The sequence below is a fragment of the Mauremys mutica genome, chromosome 5, assembly GCF_020497125.1.
Source record: "Mauremys mutica isolate MM-2020 ecotype Southern chromosome 5, ASM2049712v1, whole genome shotgun sequence".
NCBI lineage: Eukaryota > Metazoa > Chordata > Testudines > Geoemydidae > Mauremys > Mauremys mutica.
The window spans coordinates 129,551,288-129,579,235 of record NC_059076.1 but is presented as its reverse complement, the minus strand read 5'-3'; the positions used below and the strand labels follow the sequence as shown (position 1 = coordinate 129,579,235).

Below are 27,948 nucleotides of genomic sequence, written 5' to 3'. Positions count from 1 at the left end.
CTTCCTGGGGCTTTGAGAGGGGAGGGGCGTATGCCTGCAGGACAGCAGAGATCAAAACAGTGAGCAGAGGGGTCCTGGCAGGCACTGTGGAATACTGGTCCTGTTGGGATCCAGGAAGTGGCTTCCGCCCACCCACTGCTAAAGGACCTCCCCTCAGCCTAAGGGGAGGATCCACAGATCTGGGGTTCCAAATAATTGTGGGGGACAGCTAAGGAGATAACAGAAATGGGAGTGAGGTTACAGGGCTAAACGAAGGGAACCTGATGATACCGAGCAGAGAACCCCAGACAGCACCCACTGCTCCTCGAAGGTGTCAAGGGAGCTAGCGGACACTGCCCAAAGGAACTCTGCCCAGATGGGTGAACGGACTAAGGAGCAGAAATAGGCCCCACAGTCGCAGGAAACCCCGTTGGCTAACCTCCTCTCCCTGGTTTTGTAGATGGCCAGGGCTAGGAGGAGGTTGACAAGAGGAGCTAGAATAGGCTAGAAGCCAGTTATGTCAACAAATAGCAGCAGTGTCTGCACTGACCTTTGTTGCTTTAACTTTGCCCCAAAAAGCTTTATGCTTGTTGAGGTGGTCTTATTTTGTCAGCTAAAAGTAGATTTGTAATGTGTACACCTCCCCTGTTTTGTCGGCAAACGCTGCCTTTTGCTGACAAAACTTTGTAGTATAGACAAGGCCTAACACAATGTGATGGGGGATACAGCCTAGTCTCTGTCTACTGATATTCCTCTACTTCAAGGGCTCCTCCTGCTTCAGTTCCCCTAACTGGGCCACCTAGGTGCAAAATGGAGTTGAGGCAGAAGTGTTGTGGGGAGCCTTTCAACTACTAAAGCTAAGCCAGATCCTGATTCACAGGCCCCTCTTCTTCTAACCCTCTTCCTCTACAGAGAAACATTGGTAGTCCCCACTTCTTTGCAATGAAAGTTTAATTCAGTTACCTTGCTGCCCAGTCTACCTCTGGGCTTTGATAGAAAATTAAATTTTAAAAAGTAGTGATGTCTGTTTCCTTACTATTAGGACAGTCATATTCCAGAGTTGGTGTACTGGCCAAAATATCAGCATGTGACTATATATGAACAGCCAGAAAGTTGAACTACAAGCCTAAAGAAACTATTTTAACCAGAAAACACACCCAATGATGTAGGGGGAATGTTGGGAAGTAACTTTGAGGCTGTTGGCAAAGGTAATGCTGTTCTGCTTCACTTAGTCCATTGACAATAGGCAAATGCCATATTAGAGACAAGCATTGTCTCTATGCACCTACCACACCTCCTTTAATTGCCATTAAACAGTTTTGCTGTGTGCTTTCCAAATTAGGGAGGAGTTGGACAGCCCCTATCCTGCAAAGCATACTCCCTAAAACCACAAAACCAGCTCTGGATACAACATATGAGCAAAGTGTTCATATGGTAATAAGTCCACTGCTTCTTAAAAATCCTAAACAAACTTGTAACTAAAACTAAACATGGTAGGTGCCTCTCTTGCTTTCCTCCCACCCATCACTCCACATATGTCTGAGCTGCTCACTTTAGATAAATAAATAGATTAATTAGTCAGCTAGGTTCTTGTATGTGTCTCAGAAGAAGTAGGTCTTGAAGAGGGATTTAAAGGAGAAGAGGGTTGTAGCTTTGCAGACCAGTTGCAGCATAGGTACAAAGAACCTGTTAGGGGCCTGACGTCAGGTGATGCTGAACATGCTTTCTGTAATGCTGTTAACATTTTGGTCCTATCTATGCTAGTAGCCAAACCATTTTCAGTGTGGGCAGGGGCCTGTGTGTGGGCTAATCCTGTTAGGGTCGTTACAGCAGTGAGTCACTTTCTCATTATTTAGATGGATCCTTAGTGCATGGAAGATTTGACAGAGAGACCCAGAAATTATACCTCACATTTGTCAGCTTGAAAAGTTTTGTAGACTGTGAGATGTTATGAAGAAATGCGAGAGCATTACAACCCTTCCCTCTCATAGACTAATGTTAAAGTACCAACTGATCCCTGGGTACATTCTGTTCAAGCTGGTCTTCCCCCATGTGGCTCAGTATTTAGCAAAACTATCTCATAAAATCAGTTTGTCCTTAATTGTCCAGTATTAGAGCTATGTGGTTCGCCCTTCAAATCTTTACTTTTGACTACACCCTCACAAATGTACATAGTAAGAATAACGGACTATGACTTTCAATATAGGGAGCAAAGCTGACAAAGCCAAAAGGCTCAGCTTGTGACCAGCTACCACTAAAACCCAAACTCTACTCAGCAAGTACATTGAGGATAAGAGTGGCCATGTTCAAATCTGGGGAATGGTATCTATGATGTCAAATGTCAGAGGGGTAGCCATGTTAGTCTGGATCTGTAAAAGCGGCAGAGTCCTGTTGGCACCTTATAGACTAACAGATGAAGTGGGTATTCACCCACAAAAGCTCCAATACATCGGATGCATATGTTTGTTAGTCTTTAAGGTGCCACAGAACTCTTTGCTGCGGTATCTATGGTGTTCTCAATGAGGGGGCCCTGGCTGTGAACTAACTTGCACCAGAAATTAGGTTGAGTTTGTGTCCTGAGACAGCTGTTGCTAGACTTATTTTTCTGCAGGCCCTGCTATTATTTAAGGAGCCTTAGGCCTTGTCTACGTTACACAGTAACAAAACTCTCCTGTTCTTCTGACAAAAGAAAACCACCTCGGTGAGAGGCATAGAGCTTTTTGAGGCAGAGTTATATCAGCTAAGTATCAGTGTAGACACCGCCTTTGGTTATGTTGCTATAATGGGCCTCCATGAGGTGTCCCACACTACATATCCTGACCACTCTGGTCAGCAGTTTGAACTCTTCTGTGCTGCACCCAGGGATCCACACTTCCCCCTTTTTAAGGCCCAAGAATGTCATGAAATTCTACTTCCTATTTTCTCCCCAGGGACAGCTCAATGCAGCTTCCCAGTTGACCATGGGGGCTCCATGCAGCAAATGCTCTCCCACTTGAAGCACACCTGAATTGTTGGATCTGCTGGCACTGTCGGGAGAGATGCCTGTGCAGTCGCAGTCCCAGCTCTGCTTCAGCTGTAGGAACTTCAGTACCTATGGTCAGATTTCTCATGGCTTATTGGATAAGAGTTACAAATGGAACATGCATCAGTGCTGTGGATTTATGAAGCTTTTCTTTTCATACAAAACTTAAATGGGGGGGAGGGGCCTAAGCTGCCTGACCAACTGATCTAGGGTGACCAGACAGCAAGTATGAAAAATCAGGATGGGGTGGGGGGTAATAGGAGCCTATATAAGAAAAAGACCCAAAAATCAGGACTGTCCCTATAAAATCGGGACATCTGGTCACCCTTATCTGATCTAACTCTACATGGCTTTTCTATAGTTAGGCTGGCAAAGATTACATCTTTACTGGTAATTGACATTATTTCACCATCCACACACAAAATGACAGAATTGCTAATTGAAATGTAAAGAAGAGGCAATGTAAGAAAAATCCTGCTTGAGAACTTTAATTAGAGTTTGATTTAAGGATATCTACTTTGTATATTTTGGCATGTGATGTTGACAATTTGTGTTTTAATGGTTATAAAGACTTTACTTTTTAATCTCAATGCCTACCACCATTAAATAATATCCGATGCCCCCCCATTTCCTGCAACTGTGAAAATTTTAATAAAAATGCTTAAACATTCAAATGTCAAAAGTATTAAGTCTATAATGTCCAACTGAGCACCTAGATTAAACCTCTTTAAGTAAATCACTGGGGTGGGGGGGGGGGTTTATCTCTGGAAGCACTTAGGCCCTGATCCTGGGGAACAGCAGCATTTGGGTTGCTTGTTATCACTTTTTTGTGAAAGGAATAAATCATGTGAGCTAAGGGGGAAGCACACATTAGTCTCCATCAGACAGAGGCCGCACAAGCCAATCTGCCATCCTAGGCAAAACTTCAGTTTGCAGCCGAGCCTCCTCACACGAGGACAGCAGATTTGCCTTCCGTCTGTCACAATGGAGGAGCAGCCGGGGCGCATGTGAGTGAGTGGCATTGTGACCTGGGGTTACACCTCTCCATCATGACAGAGGGGTGGGCGGGCCAAACCTGCAGCCTCAGGCAGCTGCCTAGCTTGCCTATAGCTAAAGCAGCCTCTATGAGCAGGAAGGAGCGGGCTGCTCGCGTTCCACCCCCGTCCACTTGCCCTGGAGCTCCCTTGTTTGTGGCGTGTCAGGTCAGCCCTTCACAGCAGGGACTGGGGTGGGGGTGGGGGTGGGGGTGGGGAGGGGAGCTGCGGAATCGCCAACGAGGTTATTGACAAGCCCGGCTCGGGGTGTTCAAGCCTGCCCGCCCCACGCCTCAGCCTCTCCCGCTTCGATTCAGTGCTAGAGGGGGCCCGGGAGCTGCGGGCCGAGGTAAACACGCTGCTGCTGCCCGTGTGCTTTAGCAAAGGATAATACCTGTCACAGGATAAAGTGGGGGGAGGGTAATCATTCCCGGGGGGGGCAATGAGGGGCTGGGGAAGAGATGGGGGGTGAGTGTCCAGGGAAGAGATGGGGGGGGGGTGAGTGTCCGGGGCCGGGGAAGATTGGAGGGGTAAGTGTCCGGGGAAGAGATGGGGGGGGGGCAATGAGTGTGCGGGGCCGGGGAAGAGATTGGGGGGGGGGGTGAGTGTCCAGGGAAGAGATGGGGGGCAATGAGTGTGCGGGGCCGGGGAAGAGATTGTGGGGGTGAGTGTCCAGGGAAGAGATGGGGGGGGGGGTCAATGAGTGTGCGGGGCCGGGGAAGAGATGGGGAGAGTGAGTGTCCAGGGAAGAGATGGGGGGGTCAATGAGTGTGCGGGGCCGGGGAAGAGATTGAGGGGGTGAGTGTCCAGGGAAGAGATGGGGGGGCAATGAGTGTGCGGGGCCGGGGAAGAGATGGGGGGGGTGAGTGTCTGGGGCCGGGAAAATGGGGGCGGGGAGAAGAGATGAGGGTCAGTGAGTGTCCGGGGCCGGGGAAGACGGGGGAGCCCAGGGCTGTCTGGGATCGGGGCTGGAGGGGGGCAATTCCCGGGCATCTCCTCCAAATAGCGCTCACGCGGGTCCGTGTTTACGGACTCGTCCCCTTCCGCTCCCTCTGGCTGGCGGCTGGCTGAGCGCCCAGCACCGCCCGGGGGCGGGGCCCGAGATTCCCCCTCCCCGGCGCCCTTTGCCCCCTCCCGCGGCTGTCCCCGCTTGCGACGTCACTTGTTATGGCTCCGCCGGCGGCTCGGGCTCCGCCGGGGGCAGGCCGGGCGGGGGAGGCCGGGACCCGGAGCCCGCAGGCAGGCGCCAGGCCCAGCGTCTCGCCCCGCTGAGCGTTCGGCCCCGGGGAGTCCCCGAGCGGAGGCGCCTCCCCCTAAATCCCCCTCCCGCAGACCAGCCTCCCCCCCCGGCCTGACTGGGGCCTCAGCTCCCCCACTATCCCCATCCCCTCCCTGGGGCCGCAGGGCCCCCCCATGCCCGCCCCCCAGCCCCTTTCACCCTCCCCCGGCCAACTTGGCAACACCCCGTGATCTCCTGTCTCTCCCCCCAACCCCTGCCTGGGACGAGCGCAGCAAGGAGCGGGCCCAGAAGCCAGGGGCGAGGAGGAGGAGGATCCAGGCGGCGGCAGCAGCAGCAGGGGGGTTATTGGTCTGAATAATTCGCTCCTTCCCCCTGCCTCCTCCATTGGGATCTCTCTCTCTCGCTCTCTCCTAGGATTGGCTCTCTCTGCAGAGAGTCACACACACACAGAGAGAGGAAAGATGTGGCTGAAGCTGTTTTTCTTGCTTCTCTATTTTCTGGTCCTGTTTGTCCTGGCCAGGTTTTTTGAAGCCATTGTCTGGTATGAAACTGGCTTCTTTGCCACCCAGTTGGTGGACCCGGTGGCCCTAAGCTTCAAGAAGCTGAAGACCATTTTGGAGTGCAGGGGGCTTGGGTACTCTGGGCTGCTGGAAAAGAAAGATGTCAGGGAGCTGGTGGAGAAGTCAGGTAAGAGATCATACGTAAGAAGATATTTCACCCATTAACGTTGAGAGGTTTGCTGTTTGTTTGTTTTTTGGCCTAGGAATGGTTTTCTGTCCTTAATCTCTGAATGCTTGCTTTAAAAAAAAACGTAATATATTCACATTAAGAGCTTATTGGGGAACAAAATCATCTCAGTAGTAATAATCTTACATTTCTAATAGCAGCTTTCATACTGAAGGATCCTTAAGTGCTTTCCAGATTATACATATAGCACCACTGAAGTGCAGCCACCTCTGGGGTGTAGGACAGCAGCCAGCTGGCACAGGGCATGCCTTACAACAGTATTGTGGGAGGAGGGAATTTTTGGCCAAGGACATCAAGGCAAATGCTACTCTTGTGAAAAGTATCAGGATATGCCTACTGGGAGGGGACAGAGCCTCAGTTTTTCAGGTCTTGTCAAAATGTTACATACACTACACATTTCTATTTCTCAACCTTGTGTCCACCTTTATGGGTTAATAGCTCTCCAAGCAGAACTTAAATAACCAGTTGTCTTGGTAGACCAAATAATAAAATATTAGTGTGATAAATGTAAGAGATCATTCAAAAAGCTGTAGAACTGTGAAATACATTAAATTTCTAACCAAGTTGTAAATGTGAATATCATATTATACCATCTTTCAAGAAGGCCTTCTATATTCAGTAGACTAGTTAGAGCAAAGGTTTTGCTTGCAAAGCATACATACCCTTGACAGGAAAGAGAATATTTTAGAGAAGTTAGTCTGAATTGCTGAGGGGGGTTGAATCTGAATGTTAGATTATGTTTACACAGTAGGAAGTATGCTGTCAGCTTTGCTTCTAAAACTCAAACATTTCTTTTTCTCCCATTCTGTATCCTGGCTACTCTAGCCCTCAGCACTGTAACTACATAGGCCAAAATATTAACCCATTAAAAGGACACTGTCATGGGCCTAATTTTGATCACACTAGTCTTGTCCTGGTGGAACTCCTCTAATTTACCATTTATATTACCATAGTGCTTGAAGACCCCAATTAGGACCAACATTCTGATGTGCTATGTGCTGCATAAACACACACAGAGATGTAACTAACTCCTGTGCCAAAGAGCCTGCTAACTAAAAAGACAAGCGACCTATGGTGCTAGATTCACAAAGGGACTTAGGCATCTAACTGCCACTTCAGGTGCATAAAATCCAGATACCACTGGTATTTACAAAATTTCCGCTCCCCTGTCACCTAACCCCGTAGGTGCCTAAGCTTACTCAGCACCCACATTTTTTTGCAGGAAAAGTTCCCTAGGTGCCTATGTTTCTGCCTCCGGGCATGTACACTGGTGCTTCACTCTAGATGTCTGGGTGCCTGAGCCCCAGTGCAATTCATTAGCTGAGGGAAGATAAATGCTCCTCTGCGTAACTCAGCTGTGGGGCCTGATCCAGTTGATGTGCTCTGAGCATATCTAACTGTACTCAAAATGGTCCATGATGGTGGGAGGTGTTCCCACATAAATTTTAGCCCATGGTTAAGGCAGTGGTATCCAGTCTTATTACACAAGAGGGCCACACAAACATAAGCACAACCTTGTGTGGACCAAACAGATTCTACGTATTTTAATAAGATTTAAAGTCACCTGTATTGATTTATATTTTAAGTTCAGTTTGTTTCGTATGTATGTAGACAGGTTTTTTCTATATACAGTATTGTCTATTTACACACTTGTGTGTGCTCTGTCTCTCGCTTACCCAATGACTCTTTAATTACTTATCCAAACTGGAACAGCAAGTGGCAGATCGAGCACCATTGCCATCAGGCAGTGGGGGGGAACTGACGCACAGGGTCACAGACACACCAAGCGAATACCCTAACCATTGGACTAAAAGTTATGAGGGAGCGCTTCCTCTCCCCAGCTCGAACTTTCTGTAAGAAATACCTTTGGCACTTGACTCAGGAGAGGGTTCACAGCAGATAATCCCAAGCAGAGATAGGCACTTCTCTCCAGCCCCTGGACTTAGGCACGGAACTCCCTGAGAGGGGCATAGCTTAGGACAGATGCATCTCCAATTGGCTAGCTTAGTTGACTCCTCATCTAGCTGCTGGTTTTTGTGAATTCCATTCCTAGGTGCCTATCTCCCTCTGTTATAAGAAACCTGAGCACCTAACTCTGTCTTTGTGAATCACAGCAATTTCCTAGACACCTATGCGTTAAGCATTGCAATGCTCAGCATCACAACGCCTAAGTCCCATTGTGAATCTAGCCCATGAGCATCAAGTGGCTCTTTAATGTTTCTCCTATGACTCTTTGCCTCACATTATATTAAAACACTGTGTGATTTAATTATTAACCAATCAGGATGCTCTTGCTATGTTATTAACCCATTTTAGTTGATAAAATAATAATACTTTGTCCATCATTTTGCTGTAAGAATAATATATAATATTAAAGAAACAATGAATTCACTCTACTGTGGCTCTTTTGGATAATGTTGATCGCTAATTTGTCTTCTGAACCACTGAGGTCTGAGTATCACGGATCTAGTCCATGAAGCAGGGGGAGAGAAGGATACCAACAAATATGGTAATCTTTATAATAATGTGCCAGCTTTCCCTGTGTGCTCCTCAAACTAGCAATCTGACTGGTTTCTTACAGGTCTTGCTTCAGAGGTGGATCTTGAAGAGAGGGTAGTGTAGTGGTTTTGTAGCTCTATACATAAGAGCGTCACATGTACAAAATGCACTTGGGAATTAGGTATGGAAATGTTTGTGTGAGAAGCTAAGAAAGGATGAGGTTAGCACTTTGAAGGTGGCAAGCAACATAACGATTGAGCAGACCAGTAAAGAAGTATGGTGTTGTAGAAGGGCCTTGATGGTGAGGATGTGAAATTAGAATGTGATATGGCAAATGGGGTTGGGAGGCAGTGGAGGGATTATGTGGACTGAGTAACAGGCAAGGAAGATAACTTTAGCAGCTGCTTTTTAAATTGATTGTCAAGGGGATGTGGATGTAGGAGAGGGAGAGGATGGAGAAGAGACAACAGTAATCAAGATGGGAGTTAGGACCTCAAAGAGTGTTTGGGCAAAAAGAAAAAGACTAGCATGGATTGACTTTTAATTTACACTAGTGAAAATGAGAGGAGATTCGGGTCCCATTGACTTAAAAAAAATTGTTATTAATTGCTGATACCATTAACATCGACACAACTGATTAGTCAGTTTCACTTGTGTTGCTTGTCACATTTGCTTTTTGGCTCGCATACTTTCCTGAAGTTGTAATGTTTGGGTGCAAACACCGAAGGGGAATGATTAACTCCAACCAAAATGTTGTCGTGTTGTTTTTTTTTATGTCACAGAAATACTCCTCTTATTAAGTTTTGTAACATTTTTACACACTTTTTTTTTTGGCTTTAAATCATGAGATGTCTCTCAATGAAGTTCATAGCTTTCTAACTACCAAGAGGTTCTACTTTAATTCTAAATTTCATATGTTCTGTAAGAAACAACTTCTTTGTTTACAAAAAATGTTTTCAAGAGAGAGTTTAATACAGTAACTCCTATAATGTTATTCGGTATTAACAATCTGGTTTGTAATGTCTCTAAAAGAAAGTATGGGAAAGGAGATAACAAAAGAGAGATTATCAAATAAATGTATACACATTGTTTTAAGGAAAAATCATGTTGCTAGGCTTGAAGTTCTTAGGAAATGTTTACTACTTTGTAAATAGAATAAATCAATTTTTAGAGTGGAATAATTTAACCTTAGGCTAGCTGTGTACAAGCTACTTTGGATTATCCCACTGTAAATAAAATTCTAATTATAGTGTTATTGATTAGACAGGTTTTTAGAATTCCAAATTGGCAGTTTTAACAATTTGTCTTTTGCATGATCTCTTTGTTCATTATAGAACTAAATTTCATGTAAAATAAAGGAGAAGACATCTAAACTAAAACTGATGTCTTCCAATTTAGTACTGTAAATTTCAGACAACATCAGCTGGGATTTATGGGGCTGAAAATACATTTGTTTGTTTTTTTTAGAGTATATCTGTGTAATGTTCATGTCCCATAGCTTATTGACAGCTAAAATTGATGTGTGTTAACAGCATGAATACATATACAAATATATTAAGAATAAAGTTTTAATTGTCCTTGGACTGAAGTGCTGCTGCACCCAGCTATGTAAAATGTAATTAACAACATCTTCACTATCTGACAAAGAAACGGCTTTCGTATCTGAATATTTTTTATTAATGTGACCTTTATCAAATGTAGTATAATTGTTTTTTCCCTTCTGTCCATCCTTCAGGAGACCTCATGGAGGGTGAGCTCTATTCTGCTCTCAAGGAAGAAGAGGCCTCTGAATCAGTTTCCAGTACAAACTTCAGTGGTGAAATGCACTTCTATGAGCTTGTAGAAGACACAAAGGATGGTATCTGGCTGGTACAGGTATTGGAAATTTTTCTAGTTTTTATCGTGGCTAAAATATGCTTCAAAGGAGAAGTTATTTTTGGAGACTAGTTCATCTAATAGCAACATGTAGGTTCTGAGTGTGCTAAGAGACTGTATTTGACTCTATGGAACAAGAAAAATCCCAGAAGGGTACTCCAAGGTAACAAGCACTGGAGATCTAACCTGTGTGACAGCAAATAGGATAGGAAGTGACAGAACATCATAACTGTTTTTCATTAAATGTCTCTTAGTAAACAGTATACTATAATATAGAATCAGTAAATAGCACAATAATACATATTTGTTCTGAAGTGTACACACTACACTGGAATATAGCCAGGTACAGTAAGAATTTGCCATTGTATGTTATGTATATGCATTGTAACATTCCAGTAGGAAAAGATAGGGATTTGGGGGAAAATGTACTTGACTCCGACTGGCCAGGATGAAAAATGTGTGTTGCCACCTTCCCAAAGGTCATCACCAACAATTTTAAAGGAATAAAATTGGTTGTGTACTGTCAATTGCATACTGAATTTGATTGCAACATATTGTTCATCAGCTTACTTAATACATTTTTTAAATGTAGTTGTTTATTATTATGACTGATCAAATAGTAGAAGACTATATTACAAATAATTATTGGAATATAACTGGTATTTTTTAATAATATTTGACCAGCTATAGAGTTGGTCACGGTTACTGCAAAAATAAAAATTGTTAAATACATTATTTGATCCAGTGCAACTTATTGAATAGTATGTTTGCTAAATAGTATTTGCCCAGTCCTACAGAATAAAAGCAAGAAAGCTGTAGCATCTCCTTTCCATTCTTGGTTTCTCTCCATTTTTTGTTCTAGTAATAGCTTGTGGTATATGACTTTCTGAACTGGTTTTTCATTGTGTTTCCTCCTCTCTCTCCTCTCCCCTCCCTTCCACATTTCTTACTCTACATTGTGGCCTCTACTTTTTGACGTATGGTCACCCTTGATTCAGTAGGTATGCTCAGAGGCTGCCTACTAGATCAGGTCCCGTTCAAAATCTGAGGGGAGAAGAGGAGAAGGTGGTGCCCATCTTATAACTTTTAAACCAGTGGTTAGAGAACTCACCTGGGATGTGGGAGACTCAGGTTCAATTCACCCCTCTGCCAGAAGCAGGGAAAGAATTTGAACAGGTGGTCTCCCATCCCTCAGGAGAGTGCTCTAACCATTAAGCAATGGGATATTCTGATGTAGGGCTCCTAGTCTCCAGTAGAAGCTGTTCTACTGTATATAAATACTTTGAGTAATTGGTGCAAGGGGACTGGTCCCTGGGTCTCCATCCTCCAAGGGGGCGCCCTAACCACCTGGCTACAAAGTCATTCTCTCAAGTAGTTATCCACAATGGAACAGCTTTAACATAAGAGACTGGGGGAGGCCTTTTCAGAATATCTAGAACTCAGTGGTTAGTGCATGCTCCTCAGATGTGCCAGACCCCTGTTCAGTCCCCTTTTTTTCTTTTAAGTTGGTATTTCTTTCAAACAGCTGCTGTTTCACCATAGACAGGTGAAATGATCCCCAAGTAGGCTCTGTATCAGTTTGTAAAATGCTTTTGGTTCCTTTAGAGATTCAAGGTGAGTAAGGTAATATCTTTTATTGGACCAACTTCTGTTGGTAAGAGAGATAGGGTGAGCAGACAGCAAGTGTGAAAAATTGGGATGGGGGTGGGGGGAAATAGGAGCGACCCAAAAATCGGGACTGTCCCTATAAAATCGGGACATCTGGTCACCCTAAAGAGAGACAAGCTTTTGAGTTCACACAGAGCTCTTCTTCAGGTCTGGGAAACGTACTCAGAGAGTCAGTGCTCGGTACAAGATAGAACAGATTGGTTAATTTATTTATTGGTTAATAGTAAAAGGTATTACCTCACCCATTTTGTGTCTTTAATATCCTGGGACCAACACAGCTACAACAACATTGGGATTCTTCAGTCAAACAACTTTAGTCACCCTGTGTTCTTGATAAAGTACTAAATTTTAAAGCAGGATGGATAAAAATCAAGGATTTTTAAAAAAAAAAACAAAAATCCGATTTTTTAATTTAAATCGGATTTTTTGATAAAATGCTTTTTGAGGAAAAACCCTATCTAAAGATATGTTTGAGCTATAATGTATCTTAATTAAAACTATCTCATCATGGAATAGGGATTATAAATTCTAATTCTATAGTATGAGACAATATACTCATGCAATATTTAAGAAAAGTTTTATAAATGAGTTCCAATAGTTCATGGATTAGGGACCCAATCTTATGGGGTTCCACAGGCTTCTGTACAGATTATTTAGGTTAATCTTTCTATCTACCCAATGGAACTCAGTGCTCAGTCTAGAAGATACCATCTGAGTAACCAGTAAGGTAATAAATAAGCTGTTTTATGCTGGTTTGGTGAATCTAAGTATTGAAATATCCACCAGCTTTATGGGGATTGTCTGCCCCATTCTTTGCAGTTCATCCTAATTGAGTGACCACAGCTGGCTCCCCACTAAGACCTGGGTCACACACTTGATTAACTTATTTTAATCAATGCTTAGTTGCTTAGTTTTGCAGTTCTTAAACTGTGGATTTGTGTCTCCAGAGATAACATGCTTGTTAACAGCAATGTTTTTAAATAAATAAATAAATAATATATAGAGGTGAGAAATAACAGACCTCAACTTCATTGTCCCTCTGCAAATTTGTGTACACAGAGTCAATCCCTTACCTCTCTCTAAAAGTGCAAAGTTTCAAAATGTTCAATGAATAGAAGATTGTTGGGGGTGGAATAGACCTGGACAAGGAGAAGAAGTCTGGAGATAAATGTGAGAAGCGAGGGACATATGCTTGTTTTGTTAAAATATTATATGTTTGCTGTTGAAGAAAAAAATCCAGAATACTTAACGTTGTTGTTTTAGTTAACTAAAACAATCTAAATGTCTGTCTGGTGATGTTCTCCTCCTAATACAGCATGGCAAGAAAATTCTCCAAATATTAATGATTAACCTGTTGAATTGGAGATAGTTCACCTCCCAATGATTTCATAAATATCTGCTTCATTACCTTTGGTAAATGAAATAACCAAACAATCATTCATTTTCTGATATCGCTGTAAAACTAATCTGAAAAGTTTTCAAAATAAATCACTGTTTAAAAATGTATCGTGTACTTTCTAAACATGAAACCTAATCTATCTCTGAGCTGTGAAGAATATGTATTAAGGTTATAACAACCAACAAGAATGCACTTTTATGTAGAAAACTATGATTAAATCGAGTCTTCCTGACTGGTGATTTAAATCATGATTTAAATCACTTTGATTTAAATCCAATCCACCCTGTTTTAAATTAGCATGCATTATACCTTGTTCTGTATGTGATATCATGAAAGCATTATTTATCATTAAAATTGTCTAATTAATCCTATTTTAATGGTTTTTTTGGTATCAAAATATACCTAATCCCTCTCCTGCATCTCATCATAATCCCTCTTCTGCCTCAAATGCAGAGAACATTTTTATCCTCTGTCTCGTAACTATAGGGTGGGAGGGTGTAAATCATTTAGTAATCAAAAATACTAAAATAACATACTGTACTGGAGACGATACCAAAGTTTTATAATTAAATGTGGTTCTTGTCTTCAATTGTCAACTGCTTGACCCCTTCATTCACATTCTTGTGATGTTTGCACATCTTGGAAATTTAATGAGGGGCTAGATATTATTATAATGACCTGCAATAAACTGTGCATGAAATAGCATGAAGGATATCTGGCTTAAACCAACAGCAGAAATGAAATTTAGAATTTAGGCTGCTACCCTGCTGTGCTCATGTTTGTGTATTTCTGGAGTAATGGAACAGGGAGTGATCTTTCTATGTTGTATAGAGAGAGCAGCTGATCTGGACAGTAGGAGTGTTTAATTTCCTCAGATTCATTGGTTTATATCAAACCCTTCAACACTTGTATGGGATGTATAGTGGAATAATAAAGTTTAAAAAAAACCCTTATAAGGGCAATTAGCAAAGCAAGTAGCATCTATACTGATTAGCTAATGATGGAGAAACCCTTTGGCTGCACAATTGTCTGAGATGCTTTCATGCTGGGGGTGGGGGGGAGAGCCACTTCCTACTGATGTTGTTCTAGGCATCTTACTCATCCAAATATCTGTTCTTAAAGGCCTTTTGGTCCCTTCACCCCATAATTTTGAGTCACATCTTCATTGAGACTTCACTTGAAATCGTTTGGGACCTTTCACTCTAATTCAATGTCAACAAAGCTATTGTATTGCAAGTTTTATTGTGCAATTTCCTGTCAGAATCTACAGGATTTTACATTGTTGCCATATTGTATATTCCTACATTAATTCTATTTTAATTTTAAGTAATATCTTAAAACAACATTATTGTATATTATAATAATATAATAGACATGTATCTTTGTTTTTTAAAATGTTGTAATTAAAAAAAACCTAAGCATCAGAAGTCTGGAAATAATTAACAATCCAATACTAACTTTAATTTTGCTTTCATACTTTTCATTTATCAGTGGGAACACCTGTCTATCTTCAAGTACATAGATGGCACCCGTTACCATAGTATCTGAGCATCTCATCATCTTTTAAAGAACTGATCCTTTCAATTCTGTAGATGAACTGAGGCTTAGAGAAACTAAATGACTTACCCAAGGTCACACAGGCAGTTTGTGGCAGAGCATGGAATTGAATCCACATCTCCCAAGCCCCAGGCTAGTGCCCTAACTACTGGACTATTATGCCTCTGCAAGTTGCCACACTACTCTACCTGACTAGTTGCTACATGACAGCAATTTGTCTTCTCTCTTCCATATACGAATAGCAGTGATCTGGACTGTGTGTAACCTCAACCAACCCTTCTCACCTGTATTTAGACTCAGACTATGCATATAATCTTTAATATATACAGGAGTGTTGGTTAACACAGTACTTTTGTTATCATACTGGGTCCTCTTGACACATTAAATCACTAATGGACTAATATGATGTAAATTTTATTGCATTCCCATTTAAACTGATATCCGTTTACAGATTATGAACACGTATAGCATGAAATGTGATGCATAGAGGATAAAATCCTACCCTGTCTGTGCACTGAACTAGTGATGTCAGCAGATGTTCACTGTGCAGAGTGGCTGCAATATATGTCTCTTTGCCATATTAGTATTTTACAAAGAAAACAAAGCAAAAGACACAATTCCAGGATGTGCTAGCAAAACTTCATTTTGCAAAACCATGTTGTAAATTAGTTTAACTAGATCTGTCATGGTTTAAAACCACTAATAATGTGTTCGTTTGCTAGTGCAAATAAATAACCAATTCCAACAGAGAAGCTTTTTTGTCATTTGAACATAATACAACTGTGCTGTAATGGTGCAATCAGTGCGAACAGCCAAATTACACTGATGCCTACTAGTGACTGTTGTATTTTCTTGGCTGTCATTACAAGTAATTGTATAGTGCAGTATGGAAGTGGGAGAGACAGTGAAGTAGTGTTTCACTTTTACGTAATGTTAAAATATATTTGTCCTGTGGACTTCCGACAGCCTTGTTTTTCCCTATACAATGGAGGAGTGTTTCTGGCTGTCTTAGGGTTTTTGGTTCTGGCCATCCAATCTTTAAATTATGTTTCAGCTGTCCTAATGTTTGCTCACAATGACTATGCAGCCACCTGCACGAGCAACTTAAGGTGGCTAATCATGATGGAGATAGCAACTTTTGCAGAGTGTGTGATATTTCCAATTGTTAGGTCAAACGAACATTGGGACCACTTTTACTGTGTTTATTTTAATAAACACTTGACAAACATGAGTTTTAAAATGAAGTCTGAAATCATTTAGAAAGTTGCAACCAGTCAGTTTTTAGGGCATATTACACATTGCTTATTTTAGAAATGTGTGTAGATACTGTAATGTCACACTGATTGATTCGTGATCAATCATATAACTTAAAATTACCTGTCAGCAGCTTGCAGGCAGTTTAACACTTTCTCTCTCTCTCGATTTTGATAAGTCAGATGATGAGTGTTTAATAATTTATTTGTGGTGCCTTTTGGTCAAAGAGGCTCTCAGCAATGTATAGACATTAACTAAGCCTTGGAACCTCTCTGTGAATTAAATATTAACCTCGTGTTGCAAATGGGGAAGAAACCTCATGTTGCAAATGAGGCATGGAGTAGTTACATACAGTCCTAGAGTGAGTGACTGGTAGAGTTGGAATTAAATTCCTAGGTGCCTGTCTGTGGATCTAATCACTAGACAGCATTGCCTCCATTGGCAGATGGCTTAAGGGAGTCTAATATGGTCATGATTGTATGTAGTCTAAAGCAGCTGTGTATAATTCTACTTGCTCTGGGTCAACTTTTGTTTGGGTAGGTTTTAGTTTTTCACTGGGATAGAGAGGAGAGACTGGTGAGTAATGTATCACTAACATTTTTCTCACTGTGGTAAAGAGCAAGCATATTTTTGTACCTGGGCTGGTAAATTTTAATGAGTTTTGCAAGGCTGCTATTAAATGTTAGAAGCTTTGGTATGTAGCAAATAATTATATTAGTTGTCATGTCCCTGACATGTTTTTCTCTTGGCAAGAAATCATTATACTCCTACTACCAATGTTATAGCTTCACTTAACAAACACAGTCATTTAGCTGGGGATAGACAAAACTTCAGAATGAAATCTTTGGTATATTCTGGAGGAAATGAAATATTGAGGATGAACCGGTTTCTGTTTTCATTAAAAGTTAACTTAATTGTAGGAGAGCAGATGTCGTAAAATGTTGATTAAGGTTGTTTCTGGCACTAAAGCTTTTTTCCCCCTTTGGCAATAGGTGATAGCGAATGATAGAAGTCCTCTCGTGGGTAAAGTCCATTGGGAAAAAATGGTGAAGAAAGTATCAAGGTTTGGCATACGGACAGGCACTTTTAACTGCTCCAGTGACCCCAGGTATGTTCTTTAAAGGGTGATTTAAATCCATAGGATGTCTTAAAGTACAGTTGGATTCTAACTGGAATGCCATCTGTTGTAAAGGTAGCCACGACAAAAGGCTGCTACCTACAGGTTTTTATCTCCACTAAAGTATGTTCAAAACTCTCCATTATGATTTTCATAAATTACCCATAAAATTGCTGCTACTAAAAGCAGCGTCAGAGAAATATATATTTACAGCAGTGTGCAAAGATGACTAAATGAATCTGGTGGCTTTATAGCCATGACTGAAGTTAATGGGAATTGTGCTCACTTATGGCCTGGCTCAATTTGGCCCATGTTGGATGCGTTTATTAGTTACAAGACTCTAAATCTTAGTCTGAAAAGGGGGGCAAAATATATATGTTTTGTGGCCACTGTGTTTTACCTGTGGGGTTGTCCAAATGGCGGGGGAGACTCCACTGGAGCTCTACACGCTTGCTACTCCACACTGCTCCATGTACTTTGGAAGTGCATTAAGCAAAACTGCCCAAAGGCACTCTTAGTGCTCATGAGAATGGCCATACTGGGTCAGACCAAAGGTCCACCTAGTCCAGTATCTTGTCTTCCAACAATGGCTAATGCCAGGTGCTTCAGAGGGAATGAACAGAATAGGTAATCGTTAAATGATCCATCCCCTGTCACCCGTTCCCAGATTCTGGAAAACAGAGGCTAGGGATACTTCAGAGCATGGTTTTGCATTCCTGCCCATTCTGGCTAATAGCCATTGATGGACCTGTCCTTCATGAACTTATCTAGTTATTTTTTGAACCCTGGTATAGTCTTGGCCTTCACAACATCATCTGGTAAATAGTTCCACAGGTTGAGTGTACGTTGTGTGAAGAAATACTTCCTTTTGTTTGAATTAAACCTCCTGCCTATTAGTTCTTGTGTTATGAGAAGGAGTAAATAACACTTCCTTATTTACTTTCTCCACACCAATCATTATAGACCTCTATCATATTCCCCCCCTTTAGTTGGGAATTTTCAGCTTGGAAAAGAGACAGTCTTATTAATCTGTCCTCATATGGAAGCTATTCGATAGCCCTAATTTTTGTTGCCCTTTTCTATACCCTTTTAAATTCTAATATATCTTTTTTGAGATGGGGTGACCAGATCCGCATGCAGTACTCAAGATGTGGGCATACCATGGATTTATATAGAGGCAATAGGATATTTTCTGTCTTATTATCTATCCCTTTCATAATTATTCCCAACATTGTTCATTTTTTTTTTTGACTGCCACTCCACATTGGAAAAAGTGCTCAGGAAGAATGTCCACATGGAGAGTTAGTGTGGAGAAGCTAGTGTGCTTTAAGCTCACATCCTAGCTTATTGTGCACTGACTTCCATGTGTAGACAAGCCCTTTGTTTGAACCTTGACAGTAGTACCCTATTCTCAGAAGAATGTACGCAGGATATTGTTCCCTCTGAGCCTGAGGAATGTGTGTATATACATGTGTAAATATGAACACACCCTTTTAACAACATAGAGTATCCTGTTGGAAAGTAGACGTAATGTAACCAAAGCTCTTAAATGTGCCAGAGACTCTCTGATTCTCGAACATCACTGTAAATGGAAGAATCTCCGAAGAATCTGTTTCAGCTGCTTCAGCAGTAGCTGTTGCAAAACCAATAAAATCCTTATCACTTAGCAGGCATCAGTGGTCACTTCCTTCAGAGGACTACAGGAAGAGTAGTATGTGTGTGCGTGATTCTTATATGATCTTAATCTTAAAAGTTTACAGAAGTATTAAACTGAATAGGATGAGAGAAATTTTAGATTATAAGTGTTTGTGCAAGCTAATATTGTATGCATTTTTTTAACTTTAAACATCTTAAAAATGAGAGGCAGGATTCAGAGATTCAGACTTTAAGGCCAGAAGAGACCATTAGATCATCTAGTTGTCTACATAATTTCTGACTAGTCTTCACATTGTGATCAAATATTAGTTTTGTTTCTTTAAGTTAGATTTTATTTAAAAATAACATTGTATTTTAAGCTTTTTTGTCTTGCTGAATAAATGCTCATGAATAATTTTCATCAGACAACAGTTGAAACTTCCACTAAGAGCACCAACATCATCATCAATTAAGATTCTTTTGCTATTGGCATAATATCTCGTGGCCCTTTCCAAAATTAATGTTAACTTCTTTTTGTGGTGGCAGCAATTAATTTTTTTTATATGGGGAATTTAAAAATAATTGCTCAAAACTATGACTACAGATAGAAAGGGACTAGATTATTTGGAAGGTGAGTCAGTCTTCCTGCTTTTATTCCTTTGCAGAACTTGTTTGTCAGGTCTGGAAAAAGAGGCAAATGGCTGTGTTTATAGTTATTGTTGGTTTTTAAGATGCCCTGAAAAATTTGTCAGACACCTGGTAACTAAATGGATTAGTCACAGGCTGATACAAAAGATTTGTGGGGGAAGAGGTCACTAGTGAGTTCCAGGAACACCACCTGGCTGACCAGCCCAGCCCCACAGTTGCTGGGATTAGAAAAGATTCTTGGAAATCTGCCAGGGAGTTGTCTGTGGACCCTCTTGGGAGCTTAGTCTTTATCAAACTTGGGCTAGTAGGTGTTTGTTTGAAGTCAGTCTCTCTTCCCTTCCTTCAGCCAACTGGAAAGCAGAGAAGCTTTCTCTTGTAGAACTTCAGTCCAGAACCTCCTGGCAGAATGCCTCTGATCCTTTTCCCTTAACAGTGCTGCTTTTTATGTCTTCCACCTCACTGAATAGCTTCAGTACCTGCCTCTGTGGCTCATGGCTTTCCCAAGAAGCCAAAGAGTGAAATTACATGATTCTTCTCTCTTCAAAGCAGCAGTGAAACAGACCAGAATCTTGCTAACTTCACTCTGCTACTCCTTGACAAAGCTATGAATAACAGCAGAAGCACCCCGGAGGTTAGTTTGCAGAGTCAAGAAAGCAGGGCTGCATCTGTTTACATTGTAAAGGTTATCTCTACAACTGGAAGGCCTAGGAACTTAATCACTTCTAAAATTAAAGCTTTCTACTTACTACTCAAAAGTGAGCATTTCCCCCCCCCCCCAAGTTCTACCATAAGAACTTTGATATCAATGATACATGGCTTTATTACCTATAATAAACCCTTATTTAGCACTTTCCTCATCTGCAATGCTTTACGCATCCTCTCAAGACCCCACAGCACCCTTGTGAAGTAGGTAGGAAAGTAGAAGAATTATAACAGCAGGCTCTGGGAGTGGGGAGAGATTTCCATGGGTGTTGAGCGCACACTCCTCCCATTTATTTCGCTGTGTGCAGGTGCTCAGCGCCTCTGATAAATTTTGAATGCAAGTCTGATGATTAAGGACTGCTGTCCTAGAAATATCAAACTGCATAGTCTTATCCACTATTTTCTTTGCAGATACTGCAGGAGAAGAGGCTGGGTGAGATCCACACTAATTATGTCAGTCCCACAAACCAGTACCTCCAAGGGGAAAGTGATGCTTAAAGAATACAGTGGACGCAAAATTGAAGCTGAGCACATTTTCAAGTGGATAACAGCCCATGCAGCTTCTCGGATCAAAACTGTCTACAACTCTGAACATTTAAAAGAAGAATGGAACAAAAGTGACCAGTATCGGGTGAAAATATACCTGTTTGCTAACCTTGACCAGCCTCCAGCTTTCTTTTCTGCACTAAGTGTAAAATTTACTGGAAGAGTTGAGTTTATTTTTGTGAATGTAGAAAACTGGGATAACAAGAGTCATATGGCAGAGATTGGTATCTATAAGACACCATCCTACATACTTAGAACTCCAGAGGGAATTTACAGGTATGGGAATAACACTGGTGAATTTATATCCCTACGGGCCATGGATTCCTTCTTGCGCTCAATACAACCTGAAGTTAATGACTTATTTGTTTTAAGCTTAGTATTGGTTAATCTGATGGCTTGGATGGACCTATTTATCACACAAGGTGCTACTATAAAGCGTTTTGTGGTTCTTATAAGCACTTTAGGGACGTATAATTCTCTCTTAATTATTTCTTGGCTACCTGTGTTGGGCTTTTTGCAGTTACCTTACTTAGATAGCTTTTATGAGTATAGTTTAAAACTCTTCAGGTATTCTAATACAACTACTCTGGCTTCGTGGGTGAGAGCTGACTGGATGTTCTACTCCTCACACCCAGCCCTGTTCCTCAGCACTTACCTGGGTCATGGCTTACTAGTAGATTACTTTGAGAAAAAAAGACGACGGAACAACAATGATGAAATAAATGCCAATAACTTGGAATGGCTGTCAAGTCTGTGGGACTGGTACACCAGCTACTTGTTCCACCCAATTGCTTCTTTTCAACACTTCCCCTATGAATCAGATTGGGACGACGAGCCAGATTTGTTCTTAGAGCGATTAGCTTTCCCTGATTTATGGCTTCACCCTCTGATACCAACTGATTATATAAAAAGTTTGCCAATGTGGCGGTTTAAATGTCTTGGCATCCATTCTGAAGAGGAAATGTTGGAAGCCTCTCAAGAAAGTGAAAGTGACTCAGACAGTGAAAGCAAAGATGTCTTGAGTGGTGAAAAAGAAGTATCTGAGGATGAGCTAAGTACAGTTCACAGTCCCAGTGAAGGAGAGTCTCAGTGCAATGCTGAGATCTGTTCATGTGCCAATAAAAATTGTCACAACGAGCCGTATGAAAAGAAAGCGAGGTCGTATGGATCATATAGCACTACAGAAGACCTGGAACCAGATTGGTCAGCTTGGCCCTCCAATATGTTGCACTGTACAGAATGTGTTGTGTGTCTAGAGAATTTTGAAAATGGATGTCTGCTAATGGGCTTACCGTGTGGTCATGTGTTTCATCAGAATTGCATCGTGATGTGGTTAGCTGGGGGGCGACATTGCTGCCCAGTTTGTAGATGGGCTTCTTATAAGAAAAAGCAGCCATATACACATCATCAGCCTTTGTCAAATGATACCCCATCTTAGCTGTGTACTAATGTCCTTTGTAAGCTTTCAGTATATTACAGCTTGCCTTTTAAATGTTAGTCACTTAAAGATTTTGTGGTTTGAAGTTTTAGTTTAAATGTTAGTGCAGTGAACTATAATATACATGATGGTAATGTTAATGACAGAATCATTTGGTTGCCTTGTATGTTGAAACTGAATGCATATTTACGATACAATTAATTATTTTTTCCTTTACAACATTTGGAAATTTAATGCAGTTTTTGTAAGCACAAAGATCAAGCCTACAACAAAAGTGTATTCCAGCAAAAGTTTACAAGTTAGGGTTTGGGTGAACATTTGAAATTCTAATCTGAGATAATTGCATAATTTGAGTTTCTTTTTTTAGAGTCTGCTCAGCACACCTTTGTTGAATAATGTATGTTATATGACAGAACCATTTAAAAATAAATCCGTAAAATAAATTATTTTAAAAGAAGGCAGCAGATTTGTAATATTATTTTTGATAAATATCCTGTGCATGTGGCTACAGATGTCACCAGTCTTACATAGCTGTGAAGACAAATAAAAACGTAATACAACTTTTGTCTCTGTATACAGAAGAAAAGCAAAAATAAGTAAGTACGACTCCTTATCTCACTCAGAGCCATTTAAACTCATTACTATTTCAGACTTGCAGCAAGACCTATAGATCATCTTTCTAGTGGTGGAAGAATTTGTTTTATTGTTGTAGTTCCAAAAATGTGCTAGACACTTGCCAAACACTGGAAGAAAATGTGTCCCTGGCTTGAAGAGTTCTCCTTTGTAAGCATTTCTGAGCCTGCTTTTTGCTGTTGTGTGCTGTTCTGCTAGACCAGTGGTTCTGCAGTTCATTCTGCAGACCACTTTGTAAAAGATCTATGACAGAGGATCTCCCACTCTCCCCTCATAACCCTTCATTGCTTGGTCCTTTGTGTCTCATTCTACAGCCAGCCATAAGGGCATGTGGAGCTTAGTATGAGATCCACTGTACTAGGCATAGCATAGAATTGTCACATAATGACTAAAACAACTTTTATATTACTGTTTATTTAAATAACAAGTTTGAGATTTCAAAGTCCAACTGTTTATTATTTCCTGTGTGTACAGTGCGGGCAGCAGTGGGGAGGATGGGTGCTTAATATAGTTGCAAAGTGTATGTGTTACGACCTTGATGCATAAAATGGATGAAGGTATTTTGTTTACACGTGTCAAAAATCATCTAGCTGAAAATCCAGCATGGAAACTTTCAGTGCAAAAGAAAACTTTTGATAAGAAGGTAAATAAAAAGAATCCAACTATGCAGTATTTTTTTTTTTAACAGGGGCTTAGTCAACTTGATGTTAATTTGAACATTTGTACTGCATAGTTCTGATTGAATGCCGTTGAACTTGCTTGAATACGACTAATTTTACCAGGTGTCCCGTATTCACCTTAGGAAAATATGGTCACCCTATGTCAGTGGTTCTCAACCTTTTGTATTGGTGACACCTCTCACACAGGAAGCCTCTTAAGTGTGACCCTCCACACCCCCGCCCCCCAATACATTTAAAAACACTTTTTTAATATATATATTTGACACTGTTATAAATGCTGGAAGTGAAGCAGGGTTTGAGGTGGAGGCTGACAGCTCACGACCTCCCATGTAATAACCTCATGACACACACCCCCCGTTTGAGACCCCCTTCCCTATGTTAAGTTCCCATCGGGGTGAGCTCAACACCCACGGCCGTTGGCTGCAACATGACCTAGCTGTTCATATCAATGTCAGGGAGCTCAGAGGGTTTGCCTGGCACGTCAGGCTTTCTTGCCCCACCTGGTAGGCAAGGTGTGCAGGTCCTGATGGCCAGTACTAAATCAACAGGCAGGGTGGCGCCAGCTCTTCAGCCCTCTGTCGGGAAGCGCTCAGCCTCTGGGATTTTTGTGTGCGGCACACCATTCATTTGGTGGCCACCCATCTGCCTGCTGCCAAGAACGTCCTGGCGAATTGCCTCAGCAGGAGCTTCTCGTCTCACCACAAAGTCCTGCTCAAGGTGAAGCAAGACAAAGCAACTGTCATCCTTGTAGCCCCAGCATGGCCTCGTCAGCACTGGTTCACCATGCTCCGAGTTTTCAGCAGCCACCCCGTTGCAGCTGCCTCTTCAGCTGGAGCTGCTGTCCCAGAACCACGGGAACCTGCTGCATCCAAACCTGGCAGCGCTGCACCTGGTGGCCTGGTTTCTGCATGGCTGAGTGGGGAGGAATAGCAGAGTTCCACTGGTATCCAGCAGGTCCTGCTGGGCAGCAGGAAGCCCTCTGCCAGGGCTACCTACGTAGCAAAATGAAAGCAGTTCACATGTTGGGCCTTGGTTCGCCACATCTGGGCAGAAGAGGGCCCCCTGCAGGACGTCCTGGACTATTTGTTACACCTGAAGCTCCAGGGCTTGTCGCTATCTTCAGTCAAGAGTCACCTGGTGGCCATTTTGGCTTTCCATCCTCTGTTTCACAACAGGTCACTATTTCACCCATCTCATGATGGCGCGGTTCCTGAAAGGTCTGGAACGTCTTTACCTGCATGCCCAGGATCCAGTCCCTCCTTGGGACTTGAACCTTGTGCTGTCTAGGCTCACGGGACCCCCCGTTTGAGCCCCAGGCTTCCTGCTCCCTTCTGCTTCCCTCCTGGAAGGTTTCCTTTTTGGTCACTAGAACTTCGGCCCGTAGGGTGTCCAAGATTGGGGCGCTCACGTCGGAGCCCCCTTACATGATCTTCTATAAGGACAAGGTCCAGCTGCGTCCATACCCAGCTTTTCTGCCCAAGGACGTCTCTCAGTTCCATACTGGTCAGGATATATAACTTCCGGTCCTCTGCCCAAAGCCTCATGCTATTGATGAGGAACACAGGCTGCATACCCTGGATATCAGGTGAGCACTGGCCTTCTACATAGAGAGGATGAAGCCATTCCGTAAGTCTATGCAACTGTTTGTTGCTGTCGCAGACCGGATGAAGGGTTACCCAGTGTCTACCCAGAGAATCTCATCCTGGATCACGGCCTGCATCCGCTACTGTTATGAGCTAGCGAAGGTTCCCCCACCAGCAGTTGACGGCCCACTTGACTAAGGCACAAGCTTCATTGGTGGCCTTTCTCGCTCAGGTGCTGATCCAGGAAATTTGCCGTGCCGCAACTTAGTTATCCATCCACACGTTAGCTTCACACTATGCACTGACCCAGCAGACTCAGGCTGATGCTGGTTTCGGCAGAGCAGTACTCCAATCTGCAAGACTGAACTCTGAGCCCACCCCCGTGGATTCTGCTTGTGAGTCACCTACAATGGAATCAACATGAGCAAGCAATTGAAGAAAAAAGGTCACCCACCTTTTTGTAACTGTTGTTCTTCGAGATGTGTTGCTCATGTCCATTTCATTACCTGCCCTCCTGCCCCTCTGTCGGAGTTGTCGGCAAGAAGGAACCGAGAGGGCACAGGGCCGGCGGCACCTGATATACCACGCCATGAGCGCAGCACTCCAGAGGGCGCCACGGGTACTGCTAAGGCAGAATCATAGAATCATAGAATTCAAGATCAGAAGGGACCATTATGATCATCTAGTCTGACCTCCTGCAAGATGCAGGCCACATAAGCCGATCCACCCACTCCTTAAGCAAGCGACCCCTGCCCCATGCTTTGGAGGAAGGCGAAAAACCTCCAGGGCCACTGCCAATCTACCCTGGAGGAAAATTCCTTCCCGACCCCAAATATGGCGGTCAGCTGAACCCCGAGCATGCGGGCAAGACTCTCCAGCCATACCCTCTGGAAAAAGGCTAACAATATCCTATCGTTGACCCATTGTACTAATTACCAGTGTGGCACTTAATTGACCTATTGACTAAGCCCGTTATCCTATCATACCATCTCCTCCATAAAACTTATCTAGCTTAATCTTAAAGTCATGGAGGTCCTTCGCCCCCACTGTTTCCCTCGGTAGGCTGTTCCAGAATTGCACTCCTCTGATGGTTAGAAACCTTCGTCTAATTTCAAGCCTAAATTTCCTGACTGACAATTTATATCCGTTTGTCCTCGTGTCCACATTAGCACTGAGCTGAAATAATTCCTCTCCTTCCCTGGTATTTATCCCTCTGATATATACCAGAAGTCTCCGGCTGCGTCATGGGTGCGCGTACACCTAGAATGGAAAGGATGTGAGCAACACATCTCGAAGAACAACAGTTACAAAAAGGTGGGTAACCGTTTATCCATCCTTTGTTGTGCAGTCTCAGCTTCTGGCAGTTGGAGTTTTAGAGACACCCAGAGCATGGGATTATGTCCCTGACCATGTTGGCTAATAGCCATTGAGGGACCTATCCTCTATGAACTTATCTAATTCTTTTTTGAACCCATTTATGCTTTGGCCTTCACAAAATCACATGACAAGAAGTTCCACAGGTTGACTGTGTTGTGTGCTGATGTACTTCCTCTTTTTTTTGTTTTAAATGTGCTGCCTGCTGATTTCTTTGGGTGACCTTTGGTTCTTGTGATATGTGATGGGATAAATAACACTTACTCCACATCATTAATGGATTTTATAGCCCTCTATCATATCCCTCCTTAGTAATCTCTTTCCTAAGATGAACAGTTCTATACAACACTACTGCAGTAATGGTCAGGCAGAGTGCACCTTTGGGCTAAGTGTACACTGGGTTACAGAAAATTGTCATGTAATGTGAAAACTGAGGCCAATATTTGTTGGAGGAGAGGTACTGTCCTTGATTTGCAAGCAATAGTGAGTGGCTGTCCATTTCAGCCAAAGATTGTTCTAATGCTCACTGTTGCTGTATAAATCTATTTTTATTTGAGAAATAAGCCAATACTTTGGACAGTCAGAAGGAGGCAGATAGAGGACACAGATCCACTAGTTTTACTAGGATGACTTTTATAGTAAAAAGTTCACCATTTTTCACCAAAAGTTCACTGTTCAGTTGCTTATGTGAAATTCATGGCCTCAGTCTAGTTTATAGTGGACATGTGTCTATTTCAGAAACCACCGCATTTGGTATCATAGAATCATAGAATCTCAGGGTTGGAAGGGACCTCAGGAGGTCATCTAGTCCAACCCCCTGCTCAAAGCAGGACCAAACCCAACTAAATCATCCCAGCCAGGGCTTTGTCAAGCCTGACCTTAAAAACCTCTAAGGAAGGAGATTCCACTACCTCCCTAGGTAATGCATTCCAGTCCTTCACCACCCTACTAGTGAAAAAGTTTTTCCTAATATCCAGCCTAAACCTCCCCCTCTGCAACTTGAGACCATTACTCCTTGTACTGTCATCTTCTACCACTGAGAACAGTCTAGATCCATCCTCTTTGGAACCCCCTTTCAGGTAGTTGAAAGCAGCTATCAAATCCCCCCTCATTCTTCTCTTCTGCAGACTAAACAATCCCAGTTCCCTCAGCCTCTCCTCATAAGTCATGTGCTCCAGCCCCCTAATCATTTTTGTTGCCCTCCGCTGGACTCTCTCCAATTTATCCACATCCTTCTTGTAGTGTGGGGCCCAAAACTGGACACAGTACTCCAAATGAGGCCTCACCAGTGCTGAGTAGAGGGGAATGATCACATCCC

At 42.4% G+C, this 27,948-nt stretch overlaps 1 protein-coding gene across 4 annotated transcripts in view; it reads left to right on the top strand.

Annotated features, from left to right (window-relative positions):
* Positions 1 to 4,055: 4,055 nt before the first annotated feature.
* LOC123371250 (charged multivesicular body protein 3) overlaps positions 4,056 to 27,948 on the top strand; it is a 51,946-nt gene continuing 28,053 nt past the window's right edge. Inside the window, exons 1-5 of one of the 4 annotated variants that reach the window (XM_045018616.1) lie at positions 4,056 to 4,203; positions 5,690 to 5,962; positions 10,257 to 10,396; positions 17,267 to 17,382; positions 20,788 to 22,818. In XM_045018616.1, coding sequence (XP_044874551.1) covers positions 5,737 to 5,962; positions 10,257 to 10,396; positions 17,267 to 17,382; positions 20,788 to 22,360 — 2,055 coding nt within the window. In that variant the 5' untranslated portion in view covers positions 4,056 to 4,203; positions 5,690 to 5,736 and the 3' untranslated portion in view covers positions 22,361 to 22,818. Of the gene's footprint in view, positions 4,204 to 4,252; positions 4,385 to 5,474; positions 5,963 to 10,256; positions 10,397 to 17,266; positions 17,383 to 20,787; positions 22,819 to 27,948 lie in introns of those variants that run through there. The other 3 variants (XM_045018617.1, XM_045018615.1, XM_045018620.1) reach the window with 3 other exon arrangements.